This window comes from Balaenoptera physalus (genome assembly GCF_965194825.1).
Source record: "Balaenoptera physalus genome assembly, chromosome: 14".
In the NCBI taxonomy this organism is placed as follows: Eukaryota; Metazoa; Chordata; class Mammalia; order Artiodactyla; family Balaenopteridae; genus Balaenoptera; species Balaenoptera physalus.
In genome coordinates, this window is record NC_138893.1 from 44,942,924 (window position 1) to 44,969,563 (window position 26,640).

Consider the following 26,640-nt stretch of genomic DNA (forward strand, 5'->3'; position numbering starts at 1 on the left):
AATATTTTAAAAGCCTTCCATAGTCAAATATGTTTGAGATATTCTGGCTTATGCAATATTAAATAAATTTCTTGACTGTGGGATTTCAGAGAGTTTAATATGCCAGTGTGCCCTGTGAATCATCAAGAAGGCTGTATTGCTAAGCTTATTTCACTACAGGCAAGTTTTTCAGAGTATCTCACAGTCCTGATGTTTTGCTAAACAAGGTCAAAAAACCTAGCAGGAGACTTTGATATTCACAACATCATTAACTGGTGGGCGGCCCTCAGAAGCTGATGATCTGAGATAATGTGTAGCTTTGTCTAGGTTAGCATTTGGATTTCAGCTCCTGTACAGAAAAGTCATTAGTTCGTTAGTGAGTCCAGCTGTTTCCCACCCCCTCAGTTTTCCTTCCTGGTGGTGTCACCTGTTTAAAGTAATAAAGCTTTGTTTCTTTATGAAAAAAGGACATCAGAAGAAGGTCAGCTGATATGGCTGGTGACAATAATAAAGTGAATGTGAAGCCCTCTAAGAAAGTTTTAACCAGAAAATGGAAATTACAGAGATGTTAAGAAAGGAGCAATTGAATTCAGCTGTGGCTTTTTAAATGGAAACACTTCCACCATGTGATTTGTATAAAAACAAGGGTGGTTCCAGAACAGACTTTACTAAGTGCTCCAGCTAGTGCAAAAGTTGTTCTACGTGTAACAAATAGAACTTTACTGAAAGGTGGAGAGATAGACCATTTGTGTGTGAAACTACGCATGAGAAGTGCTTAGCTTTAGAGACATGAATAGAGAAATTCCAGACTCTGAAGAAGTGTTCTGTATTTGTGAATTTGGCGATTTCTGACCATCGTCATGATTTATCCCGTGAGAGTATTAATCTAGCTTCTACTGGGTGGGAGTTTATCCAGTTCTCTGTGCCATCTTCAGTGCCAAGAACATTTACTCTAAAGAAGGCATTGACTCCACTTTGCAGATGAGGAAACTGAGGTCCAGAAAGATGAAGGCACTTACATCCCATCATACAGGACTGGGGATTCAAAGCAAAGCCTGCCTACTTCCAAACTCTCTCCACTGCACCATGCCACTTTCTAATAAAAAAATGACTTGCTTAAATTAGAATTAATTGAGGAGTCACCATTTCTGGCTGGTGATATCAGAACCTCAAACCCTCTATTCTAATGTATAAAATTCAGTACTGTATGATTAGTTATAAAATTTAACTGCCCAGTTTATAAAATCCCCAGTAATTATTTTGAAGATTTCTTCCCAGGGAATGTACTTAATAAGGCTGACTTCTATAGATATATACTACCCCATTTTTAGATAGTTATGCCTTGAATAGCTACTGCCTAACAAACAGCAAACATTTAATAAATGTGAGCTACCATTATCAATGGTAACAGATAGTGACAGCAATTCTGTCATAGAACGCATCTTATTTAAAAGATATCCAAGCCCACGTTGTGTTATCTTCTCCATGTAACCGTCTCTGGTCTCCCAAGTTAGAACATCTCTCCAGTCCTTAAGTGTACATAGTGCTATGTGATATTTAGCATTTCTTTATTGTTATAACAAGAGTCAGCATGGCCTAGGTAAGCACAGAGGATTTGGAGTCAGAATGCCTGGAATTAAATGCTGCCTCCACCATTTATTAGCTGTGTGACTTGGGCAATGTAGCTTAAATGTTCTGTGCTTCAGTTTCCTTATCTGTAAATTGGAGATGCGTACTAAGAATATCTGCCGTATAAACTGTTGTATTTAGTGAGTTAGTATATGTTAGGCACACTGAAGAGCGACTGGCAGGTGTTAATACTGAACAAATGGTTGTTGTTATTGAATTCAAGGCCCTACCCTCAATTGGATTGTAAGCTCCTTAAGGACAGTAGCCAAACCTGATTCATCTCTGCCTGGCAGATTATAGGCTCTGGATAAATATGTCCATTTGGTATATGCATTGAATGAATGTCCATGGAGATTTTTCTCACAGTTTTGCTGTATTTTTCATTGCCTTTTTAAAGAACTGTAAATGTCAGGTGAATGCTCCTTAGAAAATTAGTTGCACCTCTTTACCCTTTTATTCATGACCTTTCCACCTTGGCTGAGCCCATCTCTCCAAATCTTTCTCTCTGTTTAAAGTGGTATCCTTAGGGGAGAATTATATAAGAATATCTGTGCTACATGTAATTGAAGCAGTAGCTCATTGTAATTAAAAGTAATTGAGACCTTCCAGTGAATGGGTTTTAGCAGAAGCACAGCAGGCATCGACTAGACAGAATGTCCTGGTGCCCTGGTGCTTTCCCAGCCCGCTGAACCCCAGTAACCCTGCAGCGTTGGGGGACAATGGGCCTTTGTGTCAGTGTCACCGAACATCACCGAGCGCCCTACTGGGGAAGTGGGCTTTTAGACAGAGACCTGGCGTGTCCCTTGCTGGCTTTGGATAGTAGTGTAGATAGAATACTTAAGAGACCCGGGTTGAGGGTCAGATCTTCATGTGGCTTCTGCAGCTATTGTTTAAACTTCCCCAGTCTTGCTAGTTCCCTTTTTTATTGTTATTTTGTTTTGTGTTATTTTGTTTAGAAGTATTATACTCATCTCTAGAGTTGATCCAAATAATGCATGCACTTTCATTTCTGTCTCTTTATGCAATATTGTGCTCTCACTTTTTTCTCTCTTTCTCTCTCTATACATATATCTATATATGTATCCATATGTGTATGTGTGTGTCTCTCTCTCTACACACACACACACAGGGAGAGAGCAAGAGAGAGAAAGGGAGGGAAATTCGTGGTACGGAGATTAAATGAAGTAGTGCAGATTAACTAAATCACCACACTCTCTAGCATGCAGCAAGTGTTCCATGCGTGTTGTTAGTTCGTTAGGTGTTCTAAGGCATCTGTATGGGTTAGGTAGACAGAAACTTGTTTACTTGCTGATTTGACTTTTTTTTTTTTAATCTGGGGTCTCTCATTGAGAGTATTTGGCTTGCCAGTTATTAGAGCTCCAAACTCACTCCTCTGTACTTGGCTTTGCGAAGCTGAAGCTAGACCTCCCTTAACTTGGGGGCTCCATGGTAGGCTCTGCCCATAGAGGACGCTAGAGAAAACCAGCAAGGTTGGAGGGGGAAGTAAGGACTCCTTCTTTGCTTGCTTTGGGCCCGCTGTCTTCCTGTTACTGTGAGCATTACCCGAGCAAAGCGTCTTCACCTGGGCAGCAGGAGTGCTTTCCTGCAGCGGCCAGTTGAATCCAGTTTGCAGTCTTTCCAACTCAAAAAACCAGCTTCATCGTGCACCTCAGAGACGCCACAGGGGCCAAGGGCACCGCCTCATCACAGGTCAGCTTCTAAGCTTTGATAATTCCAACCTCTTCTCATTTTCCCCTCAGCTTTCTGCAGTTATTACTTCCATGATATCTTTAAGTTCTCTTTTTTTTACGCTCTCAGTTACCTAGTTAACAGTTTTATACTTAGCTAACAATTCTTCATTTTAAACTCTCTCTGTCATAAGCGATGTGGTTTCTCTCTGGTGACTGGCCTGAGTGATATGTGTGTTAGGATCCGTCTCTGTTAATAGCGCCAGAGTGAGTTACCAGTTGGCAAAATGCTAATTGGGCGATGGCTTGCTCAGTACAGTTCTTAGAACCAAGGAAGTGGATTAATCTGGAGGGACAATTTTTCCAGGGATACGGTGCCCTTAATGCTACTTAAAAAAAATGATCACATTTATCATGTGAACCTTAACAACTGTAGAGGATGTTCTCTTCCATGTAGCAAGTTTCGTAGAGGTGAAATGACTCGCCCTAAGGCAGATGTCCCTGAGCAAGTTCATTGGTTGCTTCCAGGGGGTTCACATAATCTCTCACACTTGTGTGCAAAAGTTGAGTGCATGGAAATTTTTTGAAGGAGAGGCTTTTCTTTTCAGTAGGTTGTTTTTTCCGTGGAAACTTGACCCATAAAAACTTAAGAAACGCTGTTGCAGTGGGGTTATTTGGGAAGAAAATATAGACGGATTTAAAAAAAAAAAAAAAAAGCTCAAGAATTATTTTGGGAGTGAGCATAAATAAAAATAACTACATAAAAATCTACCAGGATATTTCCTGCCCTTGAGGCTGCTGTTAGGGAGAGCAACTCGTTTTCCCTGCCAAGGTCCGTGCTCCCTCTTTTGGCAGCATGGTTCTGAGCCAGATGGGCTGTGAATCTTGACTCTTGCTGGTCATTCCATTGTGCCCGACCTCAGACTGGATAGAGCCAAAGCAAGTGTTTACATTTTGCTCCTTTGCATTTTTAGTGTTAATGCTTAGTAAGTGCCAGATGAAAACTTCCTGGTCACTTGACTCAGATCAATAGCAAGCCTCATTTATGGAACATTTATTTTTTTTTTGAGATATCTTGCCTTCTCTTGAAATGATCATCGGGAGATGGATATCACTCTCCTTATATAGCACATATATTCACAGTATAAATATATATTTTAATAAAATATAAATATATATTTAAATATAAACATATATATGAATTAGATTCCCTAATATTCAGTAATATAATCATGAAATAAGAATGATCAGTTTTGTTTTGAGAATTTTCTGACAATCCATACAGTCATACAAATCATGTATGATTTTTCTGTATTCCTTATGCCCTATTAGAGTTGGTAGATTGAAAGAAAAAGACATTTTAAAAAAATGATGAGAGGAAAGTAAAGTATTTGTCTTTCTTGAACTTTGATTTTGCAGCTGCCGAATCTGAACACAGTAGGAAGCCTAGTAAAAGATGCTTTAAATGGAGGATAAGAGCTCGAAACGGAGGTTTTAAATTCTGCAATTCTGCTGTTATTTTTCATTAACTCTTATTCTCTCAGAACGAGGAAGGAGGCAGTTAAGTGGGGATGTAAAATGGTGCAGCCGCTATGGAAAAGTTCAGCAGTTCCTCAAAAGGTTAAGCATAGAGTTGCCATATGACCCAGCAATTCTATTCCTAGGTATAGACCCAAAAGAATTGAAGACATATATTCACACACAAAAAATTCTCCATGAATGTTCATAACAACATTATCAATATTAGCCAAAATATGGAAACAACCAACAAGTGTCAACCAACTGGTAAATGAATAAATAAAATGTAGTCTATCCATATTATGGAATTTTATTCAGCCATGAAAAAGAATGATGTACTGATACATGCTGCAGCATGGATAAATTTTAAAACATTATGCTAAGTGAAAGAAACCAGACAAAAAAGGTTACATACTATGCAAATTAATTCATATGAAATCTCCAGAATAGGCAATTCCAAAGAGAATAGAGACAGAAAATAAGTTAGTGGCTTGAGGATGGGGCGAATGCAGAGTGACTGATAAGTAGTATGGGATTCCTTTTGCAGTGAAGAAAACAGATAGGGATCATGGCTGCACAAGTCTGTGACTATACGTGAATTACATGCTTTAAAATGGTGAATTTTCGAGTATGTGAATTATATCGCATTTTAAAAAAATATAAAGAGTCAGTTGATAAAAATTAGTCCTTTGCATTGAAGGAGAGAATCATTGCATAAGACATGGTTTGAATTCTGTACTCCTCTTTCAAACAAAGACTATCCAATTCAAAAGAGATTTTCAGGGATAGACATGTGATTTTAAAAATTGAATCTGCAGTAGAATGCTGGAAAATGAAAATGTTAGAGATGCAGGTGGGGTCAGCATGGGGTCTTAACAGTTTCGTGACCACATCCCCTTCCCCAGGTCAGATCCCTCCACGCTCACACTGGAGGATCCCCTCAGCTGGGGAATGCTGAGCTCATCCTGAGGTGCTTATACAGTCAGTAGCTGTACTTACAATGTCAAACCCAATTCAAGACTCTCTTTAGATTGAGAACTTAGTTTCTAGTCAGAAAGGCATGACATCGACAACAACAAAATAGCAAGTATGTGCTTTAGGGACTATTGGGGTGTGCTAGCATTGTGTTCTCTCAGCAGCTAGGTTTCATATATAATTAATTGTTGTTATACTTGGATGATACACCCCCCAAAAAGCTCATAGTGAGCTTTCTAAGGGGAAGAAAAAAAGCCAAGCTTTAGAATCAGACTGACTTATGCCTAAAGTAATGTTTGTTCAAATACATACTTGTTACATAACCTTTAGAAAAATACTAACCCCTTTTGTACCCAAATCTTGGTGATTTGTCATAAAATTTAACAGGTATAACTCTTGAGGGGTTAATCTGTCGTTCCTCTTCACTACCTTCTACTGCTTCACCTTCTGCTGCCTTGTTACCTTCAAGCAGGTAGTGTGCTTCTTGCTCAGTTGTCTCAGTGAGGAAATCGGTAGGAACAGTGATGGATGTGGTTTACAGATCTTCCAGGCCTTTCCTTCTAAAAGCCCAATCCCAGAGTAGACTCAGGATTTGTGGTAATAAGCTTCCCTAGAACATATTAGAAAGAGATTCCTCCAAGCTAGGGAGGGGAGGAGGATGACAGTTACCAAAACCTAGGCAGTTCTTGGCTTCTTTCCTAGCAGCACCTTTGTGAAAGTAGCAAGACTTTGAAGAGGGAAAGAGAGAGGGGGTCTTAAGAGGGCTAGCAAAGTTATTTTTTTCCAAGCTTGCCATGGAGGCAGCAGAGAGCTAGTTTTTCTTCTTTACTCTTCCTTTTTTCCTCTCCTGACGGCTTTGTGGGATAGGGGCTTAGAACTACAATCATCATGACCTTTCTCATCGTCCTTATCATCATAGCCAATGCTTAAGATAGTGCTCCTAATGCACCGGGCATTTTCTAAGCACTTTACACATATTGCTTATTTAATTCTCACACCTATATGAAGTAGGTACTCTTTATTATCTCCATTTTACTAATGAGGAAAATGAGTGAGGATCACAGAAGTGGAATGAGTTGTCCAAGGTAACACAGTGAATAACTGAGGCATTTGAACCCAGTCAGTCTGATTCCGGTTGCTTTTAGGCACCATGTTACAATGCCTTTCTTAATGATAAATTAAATCTTGTATAAAATAAGGAAACGAATAGTTCCTAAAAAACTGTATTTATGAAGCAAATTTCACACCCGCTCTGCCTGAAACACACACAACATTTCAAAAATCTTCTTAATATAGCTATATGCGTACAAAAATTATACTAAGATGTTTTGGAGTGCTAGACTAATTGATACCCCATTCCAAAGGAAATGTTCGGGACCAGTGCCTTGCAGAAGGGACAAGTCTAGGAGGCCAATATGACCTTCTCCCAGACTACTGGGCAAGGATCAGAAGATGGTCATCCAGATGGGCAACCAGAGACTAGCCAACAACTTGTTGCCTGGGAAAAAAGTTGAACCAACTAGCCACTTTTCTTCCTAGGTCTTGGATTTGGACCCGGTTAGTCGTAGGAGAGAAGACAGGCTACATTTAGAGAACAGATGAGTCCATGAATGGCAGAACCCGGGGGGAATGACCTCGGAATTCCACAGCTGAAATCCCTACAATAGTCTCATCTCCAGAATGATTTTAAGTACCAGTGCAGCCCCAAAGAAACCTTGCTACCCTATTACCTCTGTAGTTTTACCATAATTCCACCTATATTACCCATTTTAAAATTCTTGGATTGTTTGAAATTCTCAGCCTAGCAAAGAGGTGTGTCTAATGCAGTAAGTGTTAGAACTTTTCTGTATTAACCCCACATTTTCAGTATTAAGGTTGGCTAATTAAGCAAGATTATGTCATAGAGGGCCCACCTATGGCAAGTAACAGGATTTTTCATATCCCAACAGTGACAAATCAACATCTGTCATTTCTCCATTCCCTCCACTTACATGGTTGGGAACACACTCTTCTCCCTCCTTTTCTCTCTCTTAATCTTTAATAGAAGACCCAGTCTTGTTTTGGGCTTCTTACCTAGAAACATTTCAGCAGTGTTGAGAAAATAATAATCAAAATGATTAAATTATGATAACACAGTAGGTATTTTGCATCATATGATGTAGGAGTCAAGGCTTAGTCAGCATGAACTAAATGACTTTTGATCCTTGAACTTCATTTTTCTCTAGCCTTGGGTCTCCAAGTGTCTAGGGCAGTAGATTCATTTGTGGAGCCTTGCAGCAGATGGCCGGCTTTTCACTTTCAGGTAGCTATTATCTTTGAAAAGGAAGACTGAAGATACTAAGTAATATTTACAGGTTTCCTTATGGTTTGCATAACACATTCCCATTTCAATCAAAAACGTTTTTATTGGTAAAGTGATTAAAGGATAATGAACATGGTAGTAACTCACAGAGTAGTTTTCTACCTGAAGGAATTTGAGGCTCTTTGGAACACAGGGTCCAGAGAGAACTCCAGAGTGAAATGTAGGAGCTGTTTTATGGCTAAATGGCAATAGCAAATGCTCACGATGCTTGGAACCCCAGGGGTGGACAAATGCCCTCTCAATTTCAGACAGAATGAGAAAAGGAATCATCTAGGTTGATTTGATGCAATCTTAAGGCTTGGGGAAAAAATCATTAAAGTATTAATAACCGTTAAAATTTCTACTTCTCTTCAGAGAAGCAGTTTCCGTAGGGGCTGATAACATCCTTTTTAAAGGTTGAGAAATATATTTTTATTGTAATGAGAAAGTGGTGGCTAAGTTGTCCTAGAATCAAACAGGTTAGATTTGGATCCCGTCTCTGCAACTTATTAGGCTTGGGAGCTTGAAAAATGAGGAAATGTATAAAATGAGGGAGATAATAGTACCCACACTTAGAATTTCTGTCAAAATTAAATAAGATTATGTATGAGAATATTCGGTGTGGTATTAAAAGCCTGAAGCACTCACAAAATGTTAACGCTGATCTTTTTGTTACTGTCTTTTGCCACATTCTCATGGCTGAGTCAAAACATACTAGTGAGGGATGCTGAATGTATGCAGAGCCCCTTGGGATTTGTGTATTGGTAGGGGAAGAGAATGCTCATTCAAATTAGAGGTATTTCTGGGATTTCAAAAGAAAGTGATGTTGCCTTTATGTGGGTTCTATACTCTGCTTTGACACTGTTTAGATGCTGTCCTTATGCAAGAAACCTGAGACTCACTTTCTTCTGTTAGTTGGGAATCATAGTAAGTGACACTTACTGGTTGTTCTGAAGATGGATGGAGATCATTGGAATGGAAGCTATTTGCAAAAATAGCACTATAGAAATGCTATTTCCTTTAATCTGTACCAACACCACTGGGGCTTTATAATAAAGTCTGTGGAACGAATTTCCAGAGATGATGTAATTACACAAAAATATAACAGTGCGTCGACAACCAAACAAATTGCTGTTAACAAGAGGAAAGAATTCATGTCTGCTGAGGAATGGGTAGGATCAGGAAGGTAGATCCCACTTCTGGATAGATTGTTGATAAATACACACCTTCAAAGGGAATAAGTCTGAATGAAATTCCAGCATATAAAGTGCAGATCAGTGTGCAGCAAGCTGTTTACATAAACTGAGCTTAATGGGAGGCAGGCTGGAGGGAAAGTTTCAGAGGGGAGTCACTTTATTGGCTACGGCTTCTTGCCCAAAGTACTGTTTCCTTGGGAACAGCTGGTAACTGAGCCAGAGTGGATCTGCTGCTCCGCACTCTTTCTCTCCCTCAGGTAGAAAATGTGTAACTTTGAGTGACAGGCTGTTGAAGACCTAGAATTAATCAAGCCAAGTGTGTCGACTTGGGGCTGGGGAGACAGGGGTAGGACCGATAAGTCTATATAATGTCTCGCGCCCTTTTCAGTTCAGAGTTTAGGATTCTAAGATGGTGGGCCCAGCTGCTGGTACCTTATTTAATCTTTTCTATTCTTAGCCAAGGCAATTGTGTAAATGTTAAAATAGAAATGAGTTGAACTCCTTGGGAAAGCCACAGGTAGCTGCCTAAAAGAATTTTAAACATTGTGAACAAAAACTCCTAATTAGTGGAGGGAGTGAGGGGGTGGAGTGAGGGGGGGCAGTGAAGAGAGTTCTTAATGTCTTTCAACTCAGTGAGATTTAGCAAGTATTGAATTTCCACTGAACATTTTAAGCCTGTTTTGCTGTTCTGCCTATTCTTCATTTAAGTCTTTTAAAATTCACCCCGATTTCATTCTGACTAAAGAGTTACTGTTATGAACATACAAGACCCCAGTGAGTTTCCATTTTTAATTGGGAATGTTGGGAACTGAGGGAGCAGCTGCAAATTTATTCAAGTCCTTAACTGTGGTGTGAGAAAGCTAAGGATTTATCAGAATCTAACTGTCCATATTCGTATGTTTATAATATGTGAATTGATAAACATACAGAGCTAAGTTCCTGTCATTAAGAATGCAAACATGAAAACTCAAATAACCAGGCTTACTTTAAGACACATGGTCAATGAGAATTTGTTATTATGACCATGAGAGACCATGAGATTCTGGATTGCCTTTCAAATCACCAAAAGGATATTACATCATGTTAAACATCTTTGAGGGTCACACATCCTGGTTTTTGAGAATTGATTTTCTGTATATGATACACATGGCTACCTTTTATTAACCAGAATTGAATAAGCCACAGCTTTTAAATGGTCTTAAATGGTTTGTTCTTGCAGAACTTTGTCGGCTGATCGTAATGTTGGAGTGTTCCCCTCTAATAGAATTGGTAATATAAAAATGTTCAATATCCTGATTTCCTCCCAAAGTTTTTTATACAGTTTTATTATAAAACAATAGAGAATCATATAAAGAACACAAAAGCTTCCATTTTTCCACTAATAAGAAATATGTTCCACTAATAAGAAATACCTCCAAATATGTTGGTGCATTTCTTTATATAACCATACACATTTACATATATACGTATGTACCTAAGCATATGTGAAAATAAACACACACATTCTATCCAAGTTTCTAGTGTCTAGCAGTCATTTCTTTGGTTCAAGGAAAGATCATCTGCTTCCACTGTCTGATTTTCTGGTTTTACGGAAGCGTATTTATTCATGTACAGTTTGAAACAAGCAGTGTGGAATTTTTCCCTTCACAGAAAGAATTATTTGAAAAAAAAACAATAGAGATAAAAAACAAAACACTACGCTGAACCACAGTAAAACTCTTATGTCATCACCCATACTTATCACTGACTTCACGTTTCAAGATGCAGTATCTCTGACCTTGTTGAATTTATGGGGACTGGAGAGAGAAGAGGTATTAACATAGGAGAAAGGAAGTGATAAAAGCATGGCATAAATCCAGATGATCTGCAAATCAGTTCCCATGTACCTATGGAGTGGTTGCATTTCCTTTGGTGGCAGTCTGTCTGGGGTGTTTGAACATCTAACTTCTCTTTTCTTGACCCTGAAATTCAGACCTTATGTCTCAGGCAAGGCTGTATTAATTATTCTGAGTTATGACAGGTAGGTTAGCAATAGTTTTAGCTCCCCAAGGTGTTCTAACCATCTCCGTATGTTTTCATGAGTATTTCAATAAAAAGTGCCTTTCGTTACTTGTAATTATAACCTAAACGTGCCCCAACCTGAATTAATTTCAACTGCCTCACTCATCTGTAATATTGTGACTGAAATAATAGAGAACAATACTATTGAGGTAGTAATAAATTTAAACATGTTAATATTAATAAAAAATGATGAAGATGAAAGGAATGACATGATTTTCCTTCAACTTTGGAAATTAAATTCAATTTTCATTTTTATGAATATTATTATGAATATGAGCTCTTTTAAGTAAATAAAACTGCATTTAAAATTATATAGATGGAGCCTGCAAACTGTGTGGTTTTGGACAGATTACTTAGTGTCTCTGGGCCTCAGTTCCTCATTGATAGATGAGGAAGTGGAGGATGCTGGTGCCTATTTTAGAGAGTTGTTGTGTTCATTCATTGATAATAATAAAATGTGAAGTACATTTAACAATGTCTGATACAGAGTAAAAACTGAATAAAGGTTAGCTACTAATATTATTACCCATTCAGATTAGCTTCTAATATTTGTTTCACATTTATTATTCACTTAACCTTATTCTCTTAATATTTCTATATTGTAATGTAATCAGCATATATGCAATTTTCAATGATTCATTCATACATTTATTATGTCCTACTTATTTCCAAAATAACTGTAAGATATTTTACATTATATGATACAGATGAAATGAAACCATAAGTTATATGAGTGAAATAAAACAACCAAGTTATTAAAGGAGTGAAAGAATAATTATATCAGAACGTAGATTTGGACAGCTATTATATTGGAGCCCTTAATTTTGTTCTGAACTGCCCACAAAAAGGCAAAAAGGAGAAGAGCGAATTATGGAGCTTTTACTGTCTTATAAAGGGAAACATGTTGGTTCTCTAAGTATAGTTTTTTCTCTTGTACTGCTGTCTAAATGGAATGTATGGCATTGGCCTTTATGTAAGGGATGTTGAAAAACCTAATGGATGGTGTCTTTGTTAGCAGTTTTACTACAGAAAAAGATCACGAATGGCCTTAAAATCATGTTCTTTTCTTTGATTTTTATAAGCTGGAAATAAGGATTTTAATTAGATATGTGGAATTTTGTTATGATGTTAGACTGGTATTTGCTTGGGAATTTATTTACTCATTTTGTTTTTCATGTGCTAAGCATCCATTATGGATGTTTGTGAACACATTATTTTTTTCTTTTATCCTTTGATTATTTGTATCCATTCTTCTCTGATATAGATTATAATGGCTAAGAATTGGAATTCATAAGAACTCTTGTTGAGTACCATTAGATTACTTGGTAGAGAGTCTGAACTGGTTCATTTTTATGTCTAATTTTCCTTCAAGTTGTCTTTCCTTTTGTTGATGAAACACATCACTAGCATAGCTCTGATATTTGCCAGGCAAGATTATTGTTAGTTTTTACTCATAGATGTATCTGGGTGGAATAGAGACAGAGGGTAAATTTTCTTGAGTTAATTTGAAAAGAGAAAGAGAAGATATATTTGAAAATGTGAGTATGTGAACATTTTTTGTTTTTAATAAATTTACTTATTTATTTTGGCTGCTTTGGTTTTTGGTTTTTTTTAACATTTTTATTGGAGTATAATTGCTTTACAATGGTGTGTCAGTTTCTGCTTTATAACAAAGTGAATCAGTTATACATATACATATATCCCAATATCTCTTCCCTCTTGCGTCTCCCTCCCTCCCACCCTCCCTATCCCACCCTTCTAGCTGGTCACAAAGCACTGAGCTGATCTCCCTGTGCTATGCGACTGCTTCCCACTAGCTATCTATTTTACATTGGGTAGTGTATATATGTCCATATATACACTACCACTCTCTCACTTTGTCCCAGCTTACCCTTCCTCCTCCCCGTGTCCTCAAGTCCATTCTCTAGTAGGTCTGTGTCGTTATTCCCGTCTTGCCCCTAGGTTCTTCATGACCTTTTTTTTTTTTTTTTTAAGACTCCATATATATGTGTTAGCATACAGTATTTGTTTTTCTCTTTCTGACTTACTTTACTCTGTATGACAGACTCTAGGTCCATCCACCTCACTACAAATAACTCAGTTTCATTTATTTTTATGGCTGAGTGATATTCCATTGTATATATGTGCCACATCTTCTTTACCCATTCATCTGTCGATGGACACTTAGGTTGCTTCCAAGTCCTGGCTACTGCAATGAACATTGTGGTACATGACTCTTTTTGAATTATGGTTTTCTCAGGGTATATGCCCAGTAGTGGGATTGCTGGGTCGTATGGTAGTTCTATTTTTAGTTTTTTAAGGAACCTCCATACTGTTCTCCATAGTGGCTGTATCAATTTACATTCCCACCAACAGTGTATGAGGGTTCCCTTTTCTCCACACCCTCTCCAGCATTTATTGTTTGTAGATTTTTTGATGATGGCCATTCTGACTGGTGTGAGATGATATCGCATTGTAGTTTTGATTTGCATTTCTGTAATGATTAATGATGTTGAGCATTCTTTCATGTGTTTGTTGGCAATCTGTATATCTTCTTTGGAGAAATGTCTATTTAGGTCTTCTGCCCATTTTTGGATTGGGTTGTTTGTTTTTTTGATATTGAGCTGCATGAGCTGCTTGTAAATTTTTCTACAGATTCAGTGAAATCCCTATCAAACTACTACTGGCATTTTTCATAGAACTAGAACAAAAAATTTCACAATTTGTATGGAAACACAAAAGACCCCGAATAGCCAAAGCAATCTTGAGAAAGAAAAACAGATCTGGAGGAATCAGGCTCCCTGACTTTAGACTATACTACAAAGCTACAGTAATCAAGACAGTATGGTACTGGCACAAAAACAGAAATATAGATCAATGGAACAGGATAGAAAGCCCAGAGATAAACCCACATATATATGGTCACCTTATCTTTAATAAAGGAGGCAAGAATATACAATGAGAAAAGACAGCCTCTTCAATAAGTGGTGCTGGGAAAACTGGACAGATACATGTAAAAGAATGAAATTAGAACACTCCCTAACACCATACACAAAAATAAACTCAAAATGGATTAAAGACCTAAATGTAAGGCCAGACACTATCAAACTCTTTGAGGAAAACATAAACAGAACACTCTATGACATAAATCACATCAAGATCCTTTTTGACCCACCTCCTAGAGAAATGGAAATAAAAACAAAAATAAACAAATAGGACCTAATGAAACTTAAAAGCTTTTGCACAGCAAAGGAAACCATAAACAAGATGAAAAGACAACCCTCAGAATGGGAGAAAATATTTACTTGAGCATTTTTAGGTCATTGGTTTACGTGCTGGTAATGAAATAAAATTAACTGAAATATGATTGTTTTAAAGCTCCTTAAAAATCTGGAGGAAAGGAAGGTAACCAAAACATGATAAGAGGCAATAAAGAGAATGCAAAAATGAGTTGGGTTCAATATTTTTTTTTTCTCATGTAAAAAGATATTGCCTAGGAGAAAACAACCAAGAAAAATACCTGGACATGTTTCTTGCAAGATTCCTACAGCCCAAGATGTGGAATTCTTTCAAATGTGCTAAATGCTCTTTAAAAATAATGTTTATAGAATTTATTTTACAAATTTGTTCCCCTGGTGTACAAAATGTGCCCTAAGTTATCTCTGAAAACTTAAATACATCTAATTTTTTATGGTCCATAGTTGAACTTGTGAGATTTTTATTTTTTAAGTGTGACTGCAAAGTAAGGGGATGGATTTTCCTCCTGAGACTGTAAACTGGCTCTGTAGACAATTTCAAAAGGATAATTTATCAAAAGATTCTATCAGTATCATCAGAATCAGAGAACAGTTTTTTAAGGTCATTTCATTAAAGGCTAACAATCATTTGCATGTATTAAAAAAAAAGATATTGCCTAATATAGAGTGAACTTTGTGAGCTGGGGGCATGTAGTCACAATCACCACAAAGTAGAGGAAAAGGGTTGTTGGCAAGGATATTGAATAGGGTGGCTCCCTTTCATGATCACAGGGGGTGCCCTTGATCAAAAGGAGGTGCTCAAGGGTTGAGGGCATGTTGGGGAAAATAAGGACAGAACAATCCTGTGTGAGCAGAGGGCAGAGTAGGTCTGGCAGGGTCCATTTGCAGGTTTGGGACCCTCACTAAGTACAGGACAATAAAAATTATAGCCAAGAAAGTCACTTGGGTGTATACTTTGTTATCTTCAAAGGCCTTCATGTCTATTAATTAATTTTAACCTTGTAAGAACCCTCCTCAATCCCTTTATCCCAGTTTTGCAGATGAAAAAAAAAAAAGACCTTGGATAGATGATAAATTATTGAGAATCAGGCAGATAAAAAACGCTGAAGATAGCAGTAGAATCCAGATTTTCTGAATCCCTATTGCCATTTCCATCTTCCTCTCTGCATTTTAACACTGGGTGTACATGTGTACATATATGATTGTGTGTCTGTGTATGTGTGTGTACGACGTGATCTGGCAGGGGATTTGTTAGCTAAGGTAGAACTGTGTGCTGTCACCGATAAGGATTCTGTGTATGAGGACAAATGATAAATTAAGATCACTTTGTCTGTCAGAAGCATTCTTTGACCCTCATGATAATCAAATTTGATGTACTTTGTCATTCTGATGTACTTTGTAATTGAATGAGTAGAATACTGAGGTTTTTTTCGATTTACTCTTTTTCGATGTCCCCAAAACATGAAGTAAAGTAGGATCTCCTCTGTCTGGGCTTGCAGCGCATAAGCCCACTTGATGGCGGGGGGATGGGCCAGATGGACTTCCGAGGTCCCTTTCATTTTACAGAATTCATTATTGTCTCAGCTCCTATTGCTCCAAATGTCCTTTCATCATAAAGCTCATAGGCAAAGCACTAAACAGGTGCATCCTTTATACAGCATCCCCTGGATTCTTTACAGCAGCAGGACTGCAGGTCCTTGAATCTGACATCCACAGCGTTTCTGTGACATTTTCTTTCATTGTCAGTTATGACCTCACATGAAATCCGGGCTCCTTGTTTTACTGGGATTTTGAACATCTCTTCTGCCATCTGAGCAGTTCCCAGAGAGCCTTTGTCTCAACCGGAGATAATATGCCTTTAAACAGTGTGAAACATAGCAAAGTAATTACTTTTGTTTTAAGGTCGTTATCTTGGCATAGAAAACACTGAAAAATAAGATTGGGTGGGAAACTATAGCCACTTCATGTCACAGTTTCAGCAAAACTAGACTGTTTGCATTTGTCACTTTTACTGAAAGAGTGTCTTTATAATGTGTGCGTGGGATTTGCTTTCAGCCTCATGGTAGGAGCCAACTCTATGGAGTGAAGTCCCTTGTTCTGAGCTTATTGGCTGGCCTTCCTGTAACCCTAGGCTCCAATAAGAAAACAACAAAGACAGGTTTTGTGTTCTGTGTTAGAGATGATTTAGATTATTCATAGGAATTTTTATACAGACACTAGTCATAGGAAACATATTCAGATCAATGAAAACATAAAGATGGCTTATTGGTTTCCTGTCACAAGATGCATTACAGGGAAGAGTTTCAGCACATGAAAAAACCCAGGGCAGTACTATTAGCAATGCGCTTTTATAGTTAGTTATTTCCCTAGTTTTCTCTGAAAAGTTGAAAAATTCTTATCGGACAGATTCAGATTTGCAATGCTTTCAGTCATAGTACTTGAAGATAAAATGTTAGATAATTGGAATCATAAATCATAATTCTCTGTCACTCAGTACTTTAGTGATAGTTAATAGTTGCAATATTTGTGAATGCTAACCTGTATTTTCTAGTTCCTACGTGCCAGACACGGTTCTACATATACTGATTGATCACCCTGTGTGGTCGTAGTATTATCATCCCCATGTATTATCATTTCCATTTTAACCCATAAGGATGCTGAAGCATGGAGATGGTGAGCAGCTTACTTATTAGACCAAACAGATGAGGAAGAGGGCTGGGATTCAAACTCAGACATTCTGAGTTGGGAGTCTCTGCTCCCTGAGACAGTACAGCATATACCCTGGAACACTTTCTGAATCACTGAAGAAAATTACAGTCAAGGTAATTTTATTGTTAATAATGTAACACAGTCTATATTTTTGAATGACAATCTTTGTTGACTATTTAAATACACATATACAATGGAATATTACTCAGCCATAAAAAGGAACCAAATTGGGTCATTTGTAGAGATGTGGATGGATCTAGAGACTGTCATACAGAGTGAAGTAAGTCAGAAAGAGAAAAACAAATATCGTATATTAATGCATATATGTGGAACCCAGAAAAATGGTACAGATGTACAGGTTTGCAAGGCAGAAATAGAGACACAGATGTAGAGAACAAACATATGGACACCAAGGGGGGAAAGTGGTGGGGGGGTGGTGGTGGGATGAATTGGGAGATTGGGAATGACATATATACACTAATATGTATAAAATAGATAACTAATAAGAACCTGCTATATAAAAAATAAATAAAATAAAATTCAAAAATTCAAAAAAAAAAACCTGTTAGCCATCATATTTATTAATGAGAAATGCCTGTTTATCTGTCATATTGGATAAAAGTTGACTTTAGGTGTCTCAAATATCTTCAAAATAGGGCTGATGGACACATTTCTGTTATAGGAAGGTTGTTAGTCTTGTTCTATAAGAGCTACATTGTAAAGTTCTATGTACTCTTTCTCTTATCAACAGCAAAAATATTCTGCCAGTCAAATGGGTTTCCTTTCACTTGAGGTGCTGTAAACTGAATGTTTGTGTTTCCCCCCAAATCATACATTGAAGCCTAACCCCCAAGGTGATGGTATTTGGAGGTGAGGCTTTTGGGAGGTGATTAGGTCATGAGGGTAGATCCCTCATGGATAGGATTAATGAAAGCGGCTCCAGAGAGTTCCTTGCCCCTTCTGACATGGCTAGAAGATGGCTCTCTATGAACAAGGAAGTGGGCAGAAGAATTGGTACTAATGTGTTGATTGCAATACTTCTATTTTCATGTATCATTTAAGAATGTAATTTTAAAGTGAACTGACTGTATAGAATTTGGAATTTCCAAGTTGAAAACAAGTCTTGTCTAAACTTTAATATTTTTTCTATTATTGCCCTTTGTTAAATGGTGGAATCTTTGGGTAAAATAAGATAGTGAGGCTCAGTTCTATTAGACATTTTGAGAACCTGGATTCAGAGAGGGAAGGAAGAAGAGAGGGAGGAAAAGACTAGGAGAGACAGCCACAGGTAATGTGTAGAAACTCTATACCTGAGTCTAGTTTAACATGAGAAAGAATTACTTTGTTCGGGTTCAGGAGTTGAATTCACTTGGCTCCTCGGAGGATGCAAATTGGGAAAGGTGAGCCCACGACTTGGGGCTATGACTCCTAAGACAGAGACTGATAATGTTTTAAAATGCCTGTTACATAAAGGACAGACCATTATCCTAACTGATTCCTTTTTCTAACAGACTTATTTATTGGGTTGTGTTTGTGTGTGTAGAAGAAAGAATACATTTACTGGCTTTATAATAATGATCACTGGAAAGTGGTATTTGTGTTCAAGATACTCATTTTATGGGCAATTTTTTTTTTTTCCCTGGGGGTAGCCTCTATTCCATAAAGTGGTTATGCACTGATAATTTGAGAATAAACAATGCTGATTTTATCCTTTCCTTGTCTTTTGAGCTCTGATGGTGTATTTTTCACTTCTCTGTGTGACCCAGTCACATTCTTTGGCGTTTTAATGATGACATTTAGAACAGAGAGAGGTCAGTGATAAAGCTGAGGATTTGGGACTAGGGAAGTTGGATGCTAGAGCTGATAAGGAAAGTTTCTGGGTATATGATGACAAGAAAACCACCCAGGGCATGGTGGAAGAGGGATAGACAGAAAAGACAAACAGAAAATAAAAATTAAGTCAACTAAAAATGTTTCATTTGTGAGCATATCAGTTACCTGTGGCCTTAGTGACATGAACCTCCCATATACGACTGGGCTGTGGATATTCACTATAAAACTATAGTAAGATCAGAGAGAGAACCCCAGCTTTCTCTCTCTGCCCTAGAAGAAGTTTGGGTGAACAGAGAGTAAATTTCATCATTGCATCAGCCAATTGGATCAACTTATTTCCCTTTTTGCTCTTTGCCACTAATAAATGAGTTGAATGAAACAAACGTTCTTTTGCTTCCTATAAAACTTTGAATTAGCTACAAGTGGGTGTGTGCTGATGACATGATGAGAGATGGTTTTCTCCCGTCCTCATGAGCAATCGCATTCTGCAAACTACAGCTTCTGTGTCACCAGAATACAGGGCACATTGTTCTATTTCCCAGTAACTGGCAGAGAACAATTAAAATTCAAAGAAAAGCTCAGTGGTAGAGGAAGGACATTGTGTCTCACAGACTGATGGCCCATAGCTCTCCCATTCTTCCCTGCACGATGGGGCCGTGGCCGTGCCCCCTGCTCTCCCTATGTGGCGAGAGGGTGAGCAGGGGCTGGTAAGTGACTTGTTCTTCCAGTACGTGGCTCTTGAGAGTCCTAATAAGAATAGCTAACTCTTAGTAGGCATGTCCTAGTGACGGCTCGAGAATCGTGATCTCAGTTAATCTTTACCTAGTATGCCTTAGGAGTAGACTCCACTATTCATTGCATTTTATAGATAAAAGAAAGAGATGCTGAGTAATTTGCTCAAGTCAGAGAAGAAATTAATGTCGGGACTGAGTTTGACAACCCAGAACCCACTCTGGTCCGTGCATAGCCCCTGCCCTGTGGTTGCTGCTTGGCTATTGATTAATGAACGTCCAAAGGAGTAGAGTTCTCTGCACTTAGCCCGGCCATTTCACTCCCTGCCCCAGGCTGTCATGGTAGTCTTTCAGCAAGGCTCTAAATGTGACATTTCCCTGGTTACCCGTGACTCCCAGTTAAAATCTCCCCTTCTGCGCTCAGTTCCAGCCAGACTTTCCTTCTTTCTGCCATGGAACATGCCCAACTGTCTTCTGTCGCACAGGTAACTTACATGTGCTGATCTCTGCCTGCAATCCTGCCCTCTTCACCTGGTTCATTTCTTCGCCACCTTCCGATCTCAGCTGAAACTTCCTCATGAGAGTCGCCTACAAAAACCCCTAATTGCATGCTCTCACAGTACCATACAACTTTTCTTTTAAAAAAGTTATTACAGTTAGAATTCTACGTTGTCTCAGGCTGGTTTTGTTCATCGCTGGGTCCCCAAGATTTATCACAGTGAAAATATTGAAGTTAAAAATATTTAAGATGCTGTTCTCTTTCTACTTGCATCTTACCTGTTGTGAAGGTTTCTACTTCCTGTTTCCCCTTTCTGCACCACAGCCCTTATCTTTCTCCAACCATTTGTTGTGGAGGCATTTCAAAATAAATATCACCCAAATCAGAGGTCTTCAACACTTGATGAATATCAAAGTCACCTAGGGAGCTCTTAAAAATTTGATAGCTGTGCCCACTCCTGGTCAGTTATGTCAGAATGCCAAACAGGTATGTGCATTTCCTAAATGTAGACAAGTTAAGTGCAGCAGGAGGTGAACTTGTGTGATTGAAGGAACTCTTGCAAACTCCCAGCAGTGATGGGAAGAAACCAAAATCTTTATGAGACGTGAGGGTTTTTGCTTACTTGTGTTTTTAATGAAAACTTCTTGACTTTTGAATCATTTGATTTGCCTCTTCTTTTGCCCTAGGAAGATTTTTGCAAGCATTTTCAGTGAACTTGGCAGGAGGACTTTGTATTGTTGTCGATATGTATGTTTCAAATAATATATATAACTCTTCAAAGTTGCAAACCAACCTTCTTTTCCAGTTGGAGTCACCTTTTCAGTTGACTAAATAGGTTTTTCTGATTCAAGAAAAAAAATACACAAACGCTAAAGAAAAAATTTTCATATTTGGTTCTCTCTGCAGTTCATATTCAACTATCTACTTAACCTTGGCCTGTCTGATTTCATTTACTTGTGGCAAAATATGATTTGTAATTTTTTTTTTTAGAAATAAAGATTTCAAGTACTTCGAGTAATGTCAGAAAGTCTTCTAAAAGCTGTTCTTATTTCAATATAATAAATCATAAATGTATAAAGTGGATTTCCCTGGAAGTATGCATTTTAAAACTTAAGAGAGGGGTGCATGTTTGGAGAGACTAATGCATTAGAACTCTACTAGTGGAAATCACAATTAAAGATTTTAAATAGAATTTGGCTTGAGACAGGGTTTCTTAAGCATTTGAGTGAATGATTGAGTGGCTTTTAAGTGAGGGAAAAGCAATGGGTTTTGCCTGTAGCCTTTTAATTTACCCATAAAAAATGTATTCCCAAGTGAGATATGTTACTGCCTCATGATTCTGCCACACCTAGAAAGTAGTTGATTCCTGCTTTGTCCTGTCCTTGAAGTAATAGTGAGCCACATGGCTTTCAGTAAAAATGCTGAGATCAGAGAGAGGAGAGTTCCTTTGTTTGCTCTGAGTTTTCTGTAGAGTTCAATGGGGAAAAAAAGCATTTTCCACAACTATTGATTTCAAGCCTTTTCCTATCACTAATGTTCTAAAAAGGGCCTATTCTGCTAGGATATAATCCATAAAATTTGATGAAAAAAATTCCCATTGTAGAATAGAAGTTGACAGGTAGCAGAAAAAGAATTCATGGGGACAGGTGAAAAGAAGACAAACATTCATGGGAGACTCGGAACAGATATGGGATTTCTGTAATACTGTTGTTCTGAAAAGTGCTTCTGTGACTTTGGAGGCTGGAATTCAATTTATGTCTTTGCATTATCTTTTAAGGAGGTGATATATAAAGGTATATATACATATATTTATGTATGTATATTTGTGTGTGTGTGTGTGTATATATGTATATATTTATTTATATACATTTATATCTGCCATATACTTGGTGCTCAGTAAATCTTACTTGAATCTGAAGATGCAGAAATCTAAGGTGACCATACATCCTGGCTTGCCCTGGATGGATTTCAGTTTATATCTGTTATCATGGGTAATTATTCATAGTGCCCATCTCAAAAACATCTTGGTAAACTGATAATATATATGGTCGCTTTCCTTAGAAGCAATGTGTCCAACCTCTTGGGCTTGGTTAACTGAGGTGCAATCGATTGGACAAATCTTGAAATTTGAAAATGATCTTTGATTTGGGCTGAAATGTCATCCTCATGTCTGAGGTTGTCCTTAGATTCCCAATGGCTGAGAAGTGATAAATGAGTCTCTCTGTAACCAGCAGGCCTCCTCAGAGGTGGGTGAGGACCCGAGATATTTAGCAGCTCCATTAATGACCTGGAAGAGCTTGATAAGCAACTTGCTAATGAAACCTGCAGATGACACTAAATTGTGTAGGTGTTGGAAGTAACAGCTGAAGCATGAATAAAAAAGGCTCCAAGCCCAGGCAGGGGATAGGACACAAATGTCCATTTAGGCTAACTTTGTAAAGCAGTTATGCATCTCTGGGATTCTCAGTTCCTTCTGTAAATATTAAATTAGTGATGTCTCTGAAAATGCTTGGCACAAACATGCAACTCAATATGAATCGGTTAAATCAGATTTTAAGAGCAGCATCGTAACACCCAAAGTCATTCTTTCTTCTACTATATCAAGAGTCCATCACTGTCCGGTAAATATATTGATGGGTGTCAAGGGATCCATGACCCCCGTGAGATAGTTTACCCAGTATTTGGTGTGTGCCTGTGATCACTGTGAGTGCATGGCTGGGGGTTTTTCTGGGGAGAGTGTCTATAGCTTTCATCATGCATTCAATGGTGTTGACAATGAGAAGCACATTAAGAATCTCTGTACTGGTCTGTGAGTTTCCTTTAAGGTTTTTTTTTTTTTTTTTCCCCACTGCTCTGCCCACACACTGAACTTTCTGTACCTTCAACATGCCAAAATGGCTCTCTCAGCTCAGGGCCTGGGCAGTTGCTGTTACTTTGCCATCCCCCAGATATTTTCACAGCTGTTAAAATTCGAGCTCTTTGGAAGGGTCTAAACTATTACCCCATCTTCAGGCACTCCCTATCACTATGCCTTCTTTTGTTATCCTCATAAGGCAAGAGTAGCTAAAGTATGACATTTTCTTGTTTATTATTTCTATTCACTTGTGTGCTGCCATCCAGTAAACTGCCAGCTCCTTGAGGACAGTGTCCTTGAGTTTCTTGCTCACTGATCCATAATAGGTCCTCAGTGGTTATTTGTGGCAGGGAGGGAGGGAGGGAGGAAGGAAGGAAGGAAGGAAGGAAGGAAGTTGTTTTATATCACATAGAATCTGTCACATAGTGTATATTAAGTAGCTTAATGAATGAAGAACTGAAAGGATGTATGAATGAATAAGCACGTCTTCCTGAGATTGTAAGGATGTGGAGGGAAGGATGAGGCCTGAGCCGTGGAAAAATTCACCCTCCTCTTCTTTGGCACAATAGAGATTTTTTTTAGTCTCCAGCCTGCAAAACCTTTTACATTATCTAGTCCTTAAGTAGTTCTGGGTGGTGCTTTTGGTTCTGAAACGAAACTACCCAGTCATATTTCCTGTGTTGTAAGGATGGACTGATCTATTTCTTGGATACACACAGGAGCTTTGGTTCAACTGCTGACAAGGTGAAGTCCTGGCATATTGAATTCTATCCAGAATTCAGTTTTGAGGAGAGGTCCACTAAAAGTGTTTTGTGTCTACTTTCATTCAGTGGGACTGGAATTTTCCAGGAATAAAGGCTAAATGGGGTGGCATTTTTATCACTAGGGCTTCTGCTCTACAATCAAAATACATCCTTCAAAATCAGAAAGCAATGTCATAAATTCTTCTCCTCACAGGAATTAACCTCTTCTGATTGTGGAAAAGGAATTTTTTTCCTTTCGGCTGAAGCCTATCGTCCTGTTCTTATTTGATTGATTCATATCTCACATCTGATTTTCCCTGTCAGGTGTTTAAAAGTGACCATTTTCTCTGAAAGCCTGTCAGTCCTGGATACTAAGTTGCAGAATAAAAGAAATATGTGACCTTTATATGTAAGCATCAGCTATTAAGCCATATCTAGCAACATCTAAGATTCAGAAAGATTAACTAACAAATGTATTTGTTATGGCTAAATCTCTCCCTTAGGCTAGTTTTTAAAAGTTAAGAATTTTGGTTGATGAGACCTCTTCCCACAGGAGCCTGTGCTAGTGGGCTCGGTTCCTTGAAACTCTTGGGAGAAGATGGTGAACTTGTGGAACAACAAACCCAATTTCATACACTAATATCCTTTATTAAATGGGCTTGAAGCCAGAATTTGAAACTGAGGCATATTGCATTTGTTTACTGTTAATTCTCTCTTCATACAAGCCGTTAGCCAGAGCTAGCATTCTAACAGCATCATGTATATGCCAAAAGTACTGGAAAATTCTTTTCCCCTAAAAATCCAGATTCATTTCTAGACTCTTGTAATTTTTACTGCATAATTAACAGTAATGTTTGACACTGTCATCCTCTTGACAGACTCTAACGTGGAACATCTGGTGTTATTTAGCCAAGAGCCTGGTTCTATTCTCCCAGTACAAAAGGGTTCTGATTAATTAATCATTGCCCAACCTGAATAATACATTAAAGATAAACTTCAATGCTTAGGAAAAAACAAAGGGGAAAGTTTTCTTATGTTATAGAAGATGGAGTTTCCTATGAATAGAAATGTAAAAATGAGTAAGTTTTAGCACTTACCCCAGGTCCTTAGCTGGAAGTGAAAGAGACAGAGTGTCTTCTTAGATGGCCATGGTTTGGGGTTCAACCAACAGAGCTACCACCTGCCCTGGGGTGTTTATCTCCTGCTCCTGTCTAGGCAGCCCCTCTTGACTTTAATGCCTTTGTCTCACACCTAATGCAGTCTGTTGTCTATGTGCCAAGAAGGACTCAAGGAGAGGACAGTTCACTGAGAGCCTATGTGGTGAATTCTGCATGGACTTTATCTGTTTCATTCTCTATTGTGTATCCAGTGCCCATCGGAGCCGCTGACACCAGTAGACACTCAGTAGGTGTTTGTTCAGTTTACAAATGGGAATCCTTTTGCCGTGCCGACTAGGTTCCCAAGTTATCATTGCTCTCTTCTTACCAAAGGCTAGAAGTTGGTGTAGTTTATCTTTCCATCTGTTTTTCTCTGTATGAATGTCGCTCTGTGACTCACAGACTTTATATCCAGAAACGTATAAAATGCCTAAAGTGTGTGATCTTCTTTGGGTTAAATAAGATAATAACCTGTTTATGATTTTTGCTGCTTTTTCTCTCTTTTTAAGAGTCCTTTACAAGGGTTTTTCAAACACGGAATCTCTGTTACTGGCTTTAAACATGGCCCTGCTGTGTGGCTGTGTCAAAATACCTCCTCCATAAAAGCCATCCTTTGGTTTGCTAGTTGTGTCCCTTCCGTGGCCTTTCATTTAGGCCTAATACAGATTATTTTCTATTACATCCCCAAAATTATCTCACCTACAATCTGAATGGGTGTGAAAAGTTGCACGTAACTAAACATATTTAGCTGTAAGACATTAGTTGAGCTAGCTCAACTCTAAAGGTCAAGGGATGTTTTCCATCTTCACATGCCCCATAATGTATTTATTTATAAGTAGTTATCAGTTCAAACATATTTACTTTGCAAATACTATATCCAAGGCAAGGTCCTAGGCACTGGAGATACAGCAGTGAATAAAAGGGCAGGTTCCTGCATTCATGGAGTTTACATCCTAATTGGAAGACGAATTCACAAATTAATGTAGGGTATGCTATTTCAAGTGGTGTTAAGTGCTATGAAGAACAGTAAGGCAGAGTAAGTAGAAAGACAGTGAGGTGCTATTCTAAGCTTATTTGTGTTCTTTCGAAGGAGCTTACTGGGCATTACTCAGCACCAATTATATGCAATGCTTTGTGCTAAAAGCCCATGCCCTGTAATGTACTTTCAGTCTAATGATGGAGATAGGAAATGCATAAAAATAGCTAAAACATAATGTTGAAAATAATCGAGCCAGTAAGAGAGGTATAGAATAGTATCAAGGAGCTTTGAAAAAGTGAAAGGGCCCACCTGAGTAGCAATACCTGTAAAGGCTTCTCAGAAGAGGGGTGTGGGAGATGGGCCCAGGTGAGGATGGGGCTCCATTCACAGGAACAACTTGAGCAAGGACATGACATTAGGAAAATACTGGCAATACACTGAAGTAACACATGGTCCATTTTGGCTAGAGTGCAGGGAGAGAGTTGGATACT

General features: G+C 38.2%; 1 protein-coding gene across 7 annotated transcripts in view; it reads left to right on the plus strand.

Moving 5' to 3' along the window:
- SORCS1 (sortilin related VPS10 domain containing receptor 1) overlaps positions 1–26,640 on the plus strand; it is a 556,698-nt gene that overhangs the window by 79,987 nt on the left and 450,071 nt on the right. The window contains exon 1 of one of the 7 annotated variants that reach the window (XM_082425100.1): positions 18,329–20,402. The exons of the other annotated variants lie outside the window; for them this stretch is intronic. Within the exon in view, the coding sequence (XP_082281226.1) occupies positions 20,370–20,402 (33 nt within the window). The 5' untranslated portion in view covers positions 18,329–20,369. Of the gene's footprint in view, positions 1–18,328; positions 20,403–26,640 lie in introns of those variants that run through there. 7 annotated transcript variants of the gene reach the window in all.